Raw genomic sequence first — 12,564 nt, forward strand, 5'->3', positions numbered from 1 at the left:
GGGGGGGGGCGTGGAGCGCAAAGAGACGGTACCTTGGGGGTCGCGGGGCACGCTGGGGCGGAGAGGGCACTCAAGTTGCTTTCCCTTTGCATTCTTCAGCCGACTCGCGTCGTTACTTGTCTTTATAGACGTCACTGGCCGTCACATTTTTTTTTAGTTTATTTTTTGTGTCCGCATTTTTCCCCTCCAACTCGACGGTTTTGGTGGAATCTGTTCCCGATTTTGTACCAAATAGTGTGGGATTTAGAATCAGTTACAAGGTGAGTTTTAAGATTTAGTTTTAGCTAAGTTCCCTTTTTAGTCCGTCCTTCCTTTATTATTACAACAGTAATAAAAAGGTATAAGGGACGGACTATTGTATTCGCTTCGGTGTCGTCACTTTCTGTCTGTGTGTTTGTTCCATCATAACTCTTCAAGCTACCTTGTGTTCCATTGTCATTTTAAATAGGTAATAACCTACTGTCTGTGTGTTTGTTCCATCATAACTCTTCAAGCTACCTTGTGTTCCATTGTCATTTTAAATAGGTAATAACCTATTTAAAATTATCTAATAGGTAATAACCTCTCATTTTGTTTATGTTTAAATGTTTATAGTCTGTGCGGGTTTATCTCCTTATACCATACAAAGTACAAACCCATAAACATTTCTTTATTGTTCAATTTTAATCACCTATAAATATTTTTAGCCATACTTTTAATAATTAAATTTATTGAGTGATTCTTAGCACACGTAACTGGGGCCATTTTCGTTTGTAGAATTTTAATTGGAGATAAGCAAATAAATAAATAAAAAATAGATTTCATATAATATTTGAAATATCTTTATTTGAAGTAAAAGGTGAGAATTCAGTATCTGTTTTGTGGCAATTTCATTTATCTTGAAAACATGTAGGATAAGTAAAAAAGATTAATGGATTAGGACCATTCACTAAAGCGACCTTCACCAAAAAGTATGGTCTCTGAAATTTCATGTATCTACCTATATAATCTACCTAAATTTAGGTACTTTCAAAATGAAAATTTCAGGGTCGCATGTTGCAAACATAATTGAATTTCAAAACTGCATGGACTAATGCAATCAATGTTCAGGCTAAAAGCCTGCATGTGTTCTAATATAATTATTGCACAGTTGCGTCCTATTCCAAAGCTGATACAATTATTCTAACTCACTTATGTATATCGTGATTCCTGCTATTAGAGTTAGAGAGACTTTCGAGCTTAACTCCATACACAAAAAGCCCACTCTGTGGCCTAGGTGTTGGGGTAGTTGCCCCAAGAGATGGGTTCAGCTTATACGAATCTAGGGAGAATTTAGGGTACAATAGTCCTACATACTGGACTCCGCACACAGGAATTTCGTTAGAAAAGTCCCTCATTTCAATGTCATGTTAGAGAGCTTTTGATAAGTACACCTTTTCCAGGCACTCTCATTCAGTTTCCCACGGACAAACCCAAATCTCAGCGGATACGACTGTCTCACTTCAAATCCGAAAAAGAAATCCAAAGGCAGTGCTTCCTATTTTCCAACCACCTTATCATGGAAAATTCATGGTGGGGAATAGGGAAATGGAACGGTGCCAGGTAATGTTCCGTTTTCCCTGTTGCCCACTATTAAAACCTGGAATTTCAGATACGACGAAACTGTCCTATCCTGAATGAGAACGGGCAACAGAAGGGATTGAGTGTTAAGGACGGAAAATTCAATAGGGAAATGGAACGGTGCCAGGTCATGTTCCATTTTCCCTGTTCCCCACTATTAAAACCTGGAATTTCAGATACGACGAAACTGTCCTATCCTGAATGAGAACGGGCAACAGAAGGGATTGAGTGTTAAGGAGTGTCCGCACATAGTCAACGGCCGCAGATCATCGATCGATGTGAACCGATGTCGATCGACTATGTTTGGACCCACCTTTAGGTATTTCAATATACCGGGTGATTAAAAAAAAACTTTTGTTTTTTTAATAACTTTTTTCTAATTGACGGATTATTTTGAAATTTTAAACCAAAGAACAGAACAATATTTTGGATGTATCCTGAAAGTTTCATTGAAATATCTCGAACAGTTTTTATGGAATAGGAAAATGAAAAAATAGTACGTTTTTTTTGGAAATTCTTACCTTATTTATTTGTATCTGTGCACAATGGGTCCCCCCTTCTCATCAATGGCTGCCCTTATCTTCTCCTCTGGTACTAGAGGCCAGATTTCCTCCACCCTCTCTTTCAATTCTTCCAGATTCCCATTTCAATATATATTACATACACCCTAAGTGACAGGATTGAACCTTGGGAAAACTTCACACTAAGGAAAATTTCTTCATGACAGGACCATTCCCTAACCGGGCCTCAGGGCTAGATTCGTATAAGCTTAACCTCATCCTTCAGGTTTGCCCCACACCTAAGCCTCGGAGTGGGCTTATCTGTATCAAATACAACTCAAATTATGGACTCGCAACAATGTTTTGTAATCAAGAATACTAGGTACTCGTTCGTTATTTTCCTTTTCGACGGGCAAAACTGCTAATTAAGGGCCCCCTTGAAGAATGCAGACTCAGGCCCAAAATGGGACCGGAATGACCGGATGATCCGCCCCAATGGCCCTGATTGATGACTATGATGACCCTTGATGGAATCTATCAACATGAGTACCTGTCATGCAATGACGGGCATTGAAATGGGCGAAAGGTGTATTGCTTTGAATACCTTAAAGGTCAAGAATATCAGACAATCTGACAGCTCAAGAATGCAAATAACTGTTAGTTATTGTGCGGTCAGAGGAAAAGTGGTATCATGGAAAAGTGGTATTCAATCACCTAAGACGTATATGCAATCAGAATGTACTCAGGATTTTTTACTTTGGAGTTGGACAATCACTACTACAATACTGCTTATCTTGTTGGGGAGGTGCGTATCAAAATACTATTGAACCCTTAAGACGTGCACAAAACATACTGTTACGCATCATCCTCAACAAGGATAGACTAACGCATACTGACTCTTTATACTCGACACTACAAGTACCAACATTACAGGACATATACATCTACAAACTTACTTTCTTCACAATTAAACACACTGACGAATGGACAACTAACGAGAACATTTACAATACTAGACAGACTGGACATGGACAAGTACGTACAACACGACCTAACAAAGGACTTATTACTAGACACTTCATTTACTTGGGACGGAAAATTTACAACACACTAACTCCAGAACTCAGAAATATTAGACGTAAAGATGTATTAAAATTGGCATTGAAAAAACATCTAGAAATTATGGAGAACAAAATGTCAATCTTGAATATAATCCGGAGCAATTAATAAATAATAAAACTAATTGGCCAGCCAATCCCTATCAGGTATCATGTAGACCAGGTACAGCTGAAAAGGTCCACCTGTCAGGTCTACCTGATACTATCTTTTGAAGGATTGGACGGGCCTTCCATCTTGGAAGGATTATTTCCCGTATTCGGGCTACCGGAATGGTTGTACTCGGCCCCAAAGTAACAATACACAGAGCCGCGCGAGTACACGTGAACCCCACTTGGTTGAAAAATATGGCTGAAAAACATGCCATGGGCTGCGCTACACATGAAAACATGCTGCCATTTCTAGCACAACGTGGTCCATATTGTTGTAGTAGGTGTGCGTGTCGGGGAGAGCTTGTGTTCCCAATGTTGTGACATGCTGCCATTTCTAGCACAACGTGGTCCATATTGTTGTAGTAGGTGTGCGTGTCGGGGAGAGCTTGTGTTCCCAATGTTGTGTTCGGAGTTCAGACAGTTTTCTGCCATTATAATGCAGAATTGCCGACCATTTTCAGTCTAAAAATAGATTTTTCGCTTATACCTGTACTCTGTAGCTGGAGTATGTCGTGTATACCTGAGGTGCCTAATCAAAGTTATTATTACATACCGGGTTTTATTTAAATGTTTACCGAGATTTACATTTTTTTTTACAATAAGTTCAAATGAAAACATGAACGAAGCTTTTTAATCTATTCTTAGAGAATGACTACAAGTTCTTCAGTGAATAATACAATAAGTTCAAATGAAAACATGAACGAAGCTTTTTAATCTATTCTTAGAGAATGACTACAAGTTCTTCAGTGAATAACTGGTCTAGCCTTTTCGATTCGTGTTAAACCAAAGTCGAGCCAGGTTGAAAAAAAAAGAGCTTTTAAAACAATTTATCCTTAGAGAATGGCTATAATTTCTTCAGTAAATTACTCTTGTAGCCTTTCCGATTTGTGTCAGTGAATAACTGGTCTAGCCTTTTCGATTCGTGTTAAACCAAAGTCGAGCCAGGTTGAAAAAAAAAGAGCTTTTAAAACAATTTATCCTTAGAGAATGGCTATAATTTCTTCAGTAAATTACTCTTGTAGCCTTTCCGATTTGTGTTAAACCAACGTTGAGCCTGGTTGAAAAATGGCAGGCGCCTGTCTTTGTTCGCCGTTTGTCTTTTTGGTGAACTTGGTTTTGCGGTGGTTTCGTCGAGATGCGGATGGGTACACCGAATTGTCAACCAGAGGCGCTTCTGACGAGACGCAAACTTTGGTCGAATCAACCGCCGGGGAGTCTACTCTTGCAGAAGGAGGTATGATGGAAGACAGTACCTATTCGATACCAATTGGTAGTGTTATAAACAGTGCTTTTTATTTCTTTATTTATTAGCAGGAATAACTATAGAATAGATTTCAACACAATAGTAAAAGTAAGCGAGTGCCTCACCTGGATAGTTACCTAAATCACATTGGAAAAATGTCTGTATGCACGTCACGCAAGAAAATGGCTCAACCGATTTTGATGAAATTCTTTTGTGGTTGTTAAGAGTACTGAGGGTGAGATAGGCTACTTAAATTATTTGTCACATTCCAACCTGATTCAAAATGGGGGCGCTTTAAAGTCATGCCTCTTACGCCTTGCTGATCCCGTACAAAGGACGGGTCAACCACGAGTAATAAATAAAATAATTATGTTGCCAGCCTAGTTAGCTTAGGTCTTAGGTGGTAGTGCGTCTGCCTTGTAAGCGCTAGGCCGCGGGTTCGATTCCCGCCCGGGGCGGATTTTATCCTGATGCGATACCAATAATTGGTAGTGGTATAAACAGTGCTTTTTATTTCTTTATTTATCAGTAGGAATAACTATAGAATAGATTTCAACACAATAGTAAAAGTAAGCGAGTGCCTACCTGGATAGTTACCTAAATCACATTGGAAAAATGTCTGTATGCATGTCACGCGAGAAAATGGCTCGACCGATTTTGATGAAATTTTTTTTGTGGTTGTTAAGAGTACTGAGGGTGAGATAGGTTACTTAAATTTGTCACATTCCAACCTGATTCAAAACGGGGGCGCTTTAAAGTCATGCCTCTTACGCCTTGCTGATCCCGTACAAAGGACGGGTCAACGACGAGTAATAAATAAAATAATAATGAAAATAAATTAATAATAAAATGTTCCCTTGGTTCCAGACTCCGTCTGTTCTCTGCAGAGTCATCACAGCGGCCTCAGCGAGAATGTCTCGTTCCAGAACCGCGACTTCAAAATGATCGTGGCCGTGAAGGCCACCTCTTCATCGCAAGCGCAGAATCTTCCCCCGCTCACTGTACATCTGATAGCGCCTACCATCCAGGAGAAAGCTGCTTGGGTCAGCGACATCACTCAGGTAATCATCACCGGAGATGGCTACTTATGTCATCTTCGAATGCAAATTCCTAACAATATGGAGACTTACTGTAGGGTTTAGCTAACCCTCAGCAAAATATTCATGGACGGAAACTAACAAAAAAGCTATTGAAGATCCCTCGGATCTTCGAGCTTGGTTAGGAAACAGCTTAACCCCATACCTACACAAAAAGGCCAATCTGAGGCTTAGGTGTAGGGGCTAAACAGCCCTAAAGGATAGGTTAAGCTTCTACGAATCTGCGAAACGAGCACCGAGGATCTCCGAATTTGGGACTCAATTCTTAATCGACTACCTGAGCAAAAATTTGACTCGGACTCAATTCGTTAGCGTCTGTCAACTACCGTATAGGTTATAGGTACCCGCACTATAAAATAAACACTTGGGTAGGTAGGTAGGAAGGTAGGTAGGTACAACTTTAGGTATTTAATCAGAACTCAGGTGACCCTAAAACGGATACCTTTTCAAATTTCGCAGCTTGAAAACGGACCTGTTCAAATACTTTTTCATTTAAAACGGATACCTTTTCAAATTTCGCAGCTTGAAAACGGACCTGTTCAAATACTTTTTCATTACATAAATGTAGTAGTTTAGGATCCAATACGTTCGGAACCGGGGTAAAAATCACTTTTATTTTTTAATCAGAACTCAGGTGACCCTAAAACGGACACCTTTTCAAATTTCGCAGCTTGAAAACGGACCTGTTCAAATACTTTTTCATTACATAAATGTAGTAGTTTAGGATCCCTATTAATGTAATAGAAAGTAAAAAGTCGGGAACTTGCTAAGCCCAGGGCTTTCATCGAGACCTCCCTTCTCTTTATCTCTGCATCCGCATAGCAGGCGAAACTTTAGCTAATCCCTTAAAAGCTCTTTGGTGTTTCAATTTAAAGTATTTTAACGCGAAAGATTGTAGAATGTCTATATTGTATAATAGGTACCACTACCTATGAGGACGCCCAAGATCGAGAAAAGTGGAGAACGTCGTGTTGAAACCTGTCCTAGGACAGATCTACATCTATATATATATATATGTACCTACATAATTTGTTTAATATTCAGTTTATTATTATTCTTGATTTGATTTTTTGATTTTACTTTTATGTAATGATTTAAAAACTATATTGTATAGGTTATAGGTACCCGCACTATAAAATAAACACTTGGGTAGGTAGGTAGGAAGGTAGGTAGGTACAACTTTAGGTATTATATTGTATAGGTAAATACCCGCACTATAAAACAAACACTTGGGTAGGTAGGTAGGAAGGTAGGTAGGTACAACTTTAGGTAACCATACTATGAAATAAACACATAGGTAGGTTTGGTATACCCAATGTAGGGTGAAAAAGTTGTGATATTCCGCCTGTTTATTCAAATATTCATTAAATTGTATTCATACTAGAGGGGTTGTAAGGAAGATAATTTTATTTTCATGTTGCGTGAGTTTTGAAAACTCTGAAACAAATCTTGCAAATATTTCAACGGGTTACTTTCTGGTGTTCTCGTGTTGACCCAGCACCTAAATGGGAAGTAGTGTGTCTCTTCTCGCCCAAATCAAGACTAGAGCCCGTTCTCCCTTTATTCCCAATATAATGGTCAAGTCACCCATCCATTTATTGGCCTTGCTCGGCGTAGCTTCAGCAGAAATACTGTGTATTGTTATGATGGTAGGTACCTGAGATCAATGTGATTTCTCAATTTCTTTTAGCCTCAAGATGTCAAATGGTACCTATACTCTGTCCCTTCCCTAATGCCCGGTCACTCAAGCTCAGACCTTTTGAGAGACCCAGGTCGGAAGCTTTTTACGCCATACACGTTCGGCCTTCTGACAGACGTGGGTTAAACTTAGTTCTGAGCGTGAGCGGCCGACATAAAACCTTTGAACCTATCACCACTGGGTCCCCAGCATGATTTGCCTGAAGGGAAAGTCACAAAAGATCTAAAAAGATCGAAGTGACATAGGGCGTTTATTGAAGCCGATGGCCCTTCTTATACCAATACCAATGATTTGCATGAACCAGCACGACTATGTCTGCATGTGAAGCTTTTAGGTCGTCTGGTTTAGTTTAGGTGGTCTTTAGGTCGAAAGTTTAGGTGGTAAAGAACATCCCCAGGAAAGTCAGGCTGACAACAATCGTTTGGTCTTCTAGAAGAACACCGCTAAAGCCAGAAAAGTCGAAAACAAGCAACTGCGGGGAAGGCAAAACATTTCGTTTCTGCGGGTCTAGCTTGTCAGGTTCATGTTAGTTTTGCCTGGGGGTTGGGGGTTTGACAGGTGCTGCATTGGGGTTATTTTTAGACGCTCATAATAAAATTACAGCCCGTAATTGGGCGTTCCGTCCGGATTTTTCTACGTTTCATTTTCTTCGTTTCCAACTGTCCGAAATGAAGGGAAAAGGGGAAATGAATTGCGTCGTGAAATTTGAATCGAAGCTTTTTGTTTATTTTACCCCCAATTTACGCTTTGAGGATTTGTATGTGAGAATGTAACACTAATAACAGTAGAAGAAATCTCTTAAGTCGGATTTTTCTACGTTTCATTTTCTTCGTTTCCAACTGTCCGAAATGAAGGGAAAAGGGGAAATGAATTGCGTAGTGAAATTTGAATCGAAGCTTTTTGTGTGATGGCTTTTTGTTTATTTTACCCCCAATTTACGCTTTGAGGATTTGTATGTGAGAATGTAACACTAATAACAGTAGAAGAAATCTCTTAAGAGGTTTAGGTGGTAAAGAACGCCCCCAAAAGCCCTCTTGGTCTCAAAATCTTCTGAGCGAATTACCTTCATGTGGTAGGTAATTAACATTGCCGATTTTTATCAAAATGAGACGGATTTGTCGAGAGTTATTGCAGAACACACAAACAGACATCAGTGTTCGTTCTCGGAACGGCTGGCTTTGTCCTATCCTGTCCTCCTTTCTTTGATTTCGGAACGATAAGACCTCCGTTGTTACAGTTCCTTCTATCAAACCTCTTAAAAATAATGACAATCAAAAATAACCGAAAGAAGAAGAAAACATCAAAGGATTGTCGTTTCGGCAAAATTAGTGTCGAAATAAAACAAGCTCCAAAAAAGCTCAGGATACCGCCTCCCCGCACGCATGCGCCGAAAGTTGTGATGTCATCACGGAAATGAAATATTTCCCTTGCGAAAGAAAATGTGATGGAAAACTCTTCTCCTTGTGCCGGTGTTGAGAATTTCCCAGCTAAAAATTGGAAAATTCCCTCCCCTGACATTCCTCGCAACCCCAATTTTTATATTCGAAGGGGCACTAGTGGGGCGCGATTTTTCTTCTCTTTTCTTCTGTTCCCTCGTTTTGCCGTTCTTCTTTCTCCTCCTACCTTTATCTACCTTCTCGTTTCTTCTCTTCCTTCTCCTCTAAAAAGTCCTAAGGAATCGGTTAAGCTACCACGAATCTAGTGTTTGCAAGGCAGGCGCGCTACTCTTCAACCTAACCTAGGCTGGAAGAAGGGAGCTTTCCCTCTTTCAAAACAACCCAATCTTCCTGGCGATTTCCCACACTTCAGGCAACTTTCTACCGACAGTATTTTATACTGGACCTCTTTCAAAACAACCCAATCTTCCTGGCGATTTCCCACACTTCAGGCAACTTTCTACCGACAGTATTTTATACTGGAGGAAACAACATACTTTACCCTCTCCCGTCTTTCTTTCGTCCGCTCTCTGTTCCTCAAACTCCTTTCGTCCTTATCTTTCCCTATTCCCTTCTCTTTTCTTCTGTTCCCTCGTTTTGCCGTTCTTCTTTCTCCTCCTACCTTTATCTACCTTCTCGTTTCTTCTCTTCCTTCTCCTTCCACGTTTTTCCTTCTAGTCTTCCTCTTCCCCGTTCTCTTCTCACTCTTGCTCCTTTCTTCTCTCCCTTATTCTTCATTCCCTTTTCTTCTCTTTCTTCTTTCTCCCCCTTTCTTTACCTACCCTCTCGTTTCTTCTCTTTTTCCTCCTCCATTTCTTCACCTTTACTTCCCCACTCTTCCTCCGTTCCTTCAAATCGATTTCATAACCAGGAGTACCGGCATTTACTTTGACGAGGTTGGAGGCAGCGTCAGCGGCAACTTTGAAGTTCCCATTGCGTGCTGTCAGTGGAGGAAACGACTGGGGAGATTGTCCTTCGGGGTATTGCCTTAGGCAGAACTAAGACTAGAATTTTTCAATTGTATGATTCTTCTCCTATGGGTTCCACTTGGTGTAGGAGCAATCTTCTACGAATCTACGAAAGATGGCTTGAGGTTATACAAATCTAAAATCTATGGGTTCCTATACCTACCTACTTCCTTTTCGACCAGATACCAACCACGTCCGACGTTGCTTAACTTCAGGGGAACTTATGTTTGTGATGTAGGTTTAACGTGACTGCATAACTGCTAAGGCCAGCCACTCACTGTCAGTCAGACCTGACAGGTGCGGCTGTCCGGTCTACCTGACACCTGATGAGCACACCCACTATCAGAGGTAGATCTGACAGGTGGACCTGATCAGATGTACCTGTCAGGTCTACCTGTGGCTGGCCTAAGGTTTTTAGTGATGGCGGTTTTACCCTTCATTCGGTGTCGCCAAAATCCGCCCTCTCATCCAGCCTGAGTGAGCTGGGAAAAGCAGGCAACACGGAATTGCCCAAATAGTCTTCCATTCAGATACGAACCACACTGTCGCTTAACTTTGTCGATCCATCCAGAAGTGGTCCATTCAAAGCGCTAAAAAAAAAAAAAAAAAAAAAAAAAAATTAATTAAAAAGGAAAAAAAACCTTTGCCTGCCCTCCCAAAAAAAGGGGAAATTTGGATATACTGCCTTTTCATTAAGGAGGGCAGTGTAAGGGTCCGTTTTTAGTTTAAATTAAGGGTGACATGAAGGCGAAATGTTCGTATCACATTGAACACGCCTATCAAGTTTATTCCCCCTTTCTTTTTTTTCTAATAGGCTTTGAATTCTATCCTATCCAATTAATGGGACTTAAATCAGTTTAAACTTAGCAAAAGAGAAACTTTTAATCCCTTGCCTCGGAAAATTCAGGAGAGATTCAAACGCAATGGCGTAATTGGTGGTGACAGGTAGAGGTGTTTAAAGAGTGAGTTGTATGAACTACTCTTTTCAGTGAACTACTCAGTCAGTGAGTCAGATGCGAACTTCTCAATCTCATGCCCATTTGATAGAAACACAATACCATCATGTCACGTTACGTTATGTGAATTCATAAGGAGTCAGAAAGATGCAATTCAAAGTTTTCCCATAATATTGTAGGGAATTTCGTTCATCACAGCCTGATACCTGATGAGCCCACACACTATCAGGTAGACCTGATAGGTTAGTGAGTTATATGAACTACTCTTTTCAGTGAACTACTCAGTCAGTGAGTCAGATCCGAACTTTTCAATCTCATGCCCATTTGATAGAAACACAATAGCATCATGTCACGTCACGTTACGTGAATTCATAAGGAGTCAGAAAAATGTAATTAAAAGTTTTCCCATAATATTGTAGGGAATTTCGTTCATCACAGCCTGATACCTGATGAGCCCACACACTATCAGGTAGACCTGATAGGTCCATCATGTCACGTCACGTTACGTGAATTCATAAGGAGTCAGAAAAATGTAATTCAAAGTTTTCCCTTAATATTGAAGGGAATTTCGTTCATCACAGCCTGATACCTGATGAGCCCACACACTATCAGGTAGACCCGACAGGTGGACCTGATCAGGTTCGCCTGCCAGGTCGCTTTTCTGGGTGAGTTCACTTCTAACCTCCCCACATTTTCTTCTCCTCTAGGGGTTCGAGCGGTCGTCTTCACCTGGTCCCCGATATAGGCAAGATCCCGCTAGCTGACGCCACCCTTATTGAAGATCCCTTGGAGCACGTCCACGAGGGTACGGGAGATACCGGTAAGTCGACCACGGGACTGACAATGCGTGGGTTGTGGGTTCATGGAAAGGGTTCAGTCAAGTAGTGATGGGACTCGAGTGAGATTTTTCAACTCGATTATTTTCCAACTCGAGTTGTAACTCGAGTGGAAGTTAATCGAGTTGAATATTTATTCCTGGAAATTACACCGCGCCGATTTCTCACTCGAGTAGGCGAGCGAGTGGATAGTATGCATTGCAGATCATCGATGATATTCGGGTTTTCGTTCGGAAACTCTCGGCATACGGGTATTACGGGTATACCACTATACCCCTCCCCCTCTTCAGTTCTCTTTCTTGCATCATCATCTAGTAAGAGGCAAGAGGGGAGAGGGGGGTAGTGAATCATTCAACTCGTTCAAACGAATAGTTTTTCTGACGAATAGATTTGTACTCGAATAGAAACTGTATGCTGCAATAATATGTGGCGAGTGCGCGAGTGAACTCGGGTCAGAGAACCCAATGAATAGTTTTTCCACTCGAGTGGAACAAAATAATAATCGAGTGCACTCGAGTGAAGTCAAACTCGAGTCCACTCGAGTAAAATCATTCACTCGGCCCATCACTACTTAGTCGTCGTATTCCCCTGATTAAGGTCGCATAAGATGGGTCATAGCTCATAGCTACAAGAGTACAAGTGTTCCACAGAATTTATCTAGGCGCACGGCAGTGCGCCAGGCCAAGTTCCGGCCTGAGCACACCAATGTGTATCTCCTTCCAAAATCCAGGTCACCTCCGTCCACGGAGAACCATTTTCCCTTAATATATATATATTTTTTTTTTTTACATTCACAACTTCTTGCACTTAACTTACTTGGCAAGTTTTTTTCCCCTCCAATGTTTTAGCTTAAAAAACTTGCCAAGTAAGTTAAGTGCAAGAAGTTGTGAATGTAAAAAAAAAAAAAAAAAAAAAAAAAAAATTTAAGGGAAAATGGTTTTCCTGGGGCGGGAGGGACCCGG

At 40.7% G+C, this 12,564-nt stretch overlaps 1 protein-coding gene across 1 annotated transcript in view; it reads left to right on the forward strand.

Moving 5' to 3' along the window:
- Positions 1 to 12,564, forward strand: part of LOC103508467 (ras-specific guanine nucleotide-releasing factor 2-like) — a 70,167-nt gene that overhangs the window by 19,622 nt on the left and 37,981 nt on the right. Inside the window, exons 8-9 of the mRNA XM_026823077.1 lie at positions 1,422 to 1,574; positions 5,478 to 5,671. Coding sequence (XP_026678878.1) covers positions 1,422 to 1,574; positions 5,478 to 5,671 — 347 coding nt within the window. The remainder of the gene's footprint in view (positions 1 to 1,421; positions 1,575 to 5,477; positions 5,672 to 12,564) is intronic.

Source organism: Diaphorina citri, unplaced genomic scaffold (assembly GCF_000475195.1).
Source record: "Diaphorina citri unplaced genomic scaffold, Diaci psyllid genome assembly version 1.1 scaffold402, whole genome shotgun sequence".
Lineage (NCBI taxonomy): Eukaryota > Metazoa > Arthropoda > Insecta > Hemiptera > Psyllidae > Diaphorina > Diaphorina citri.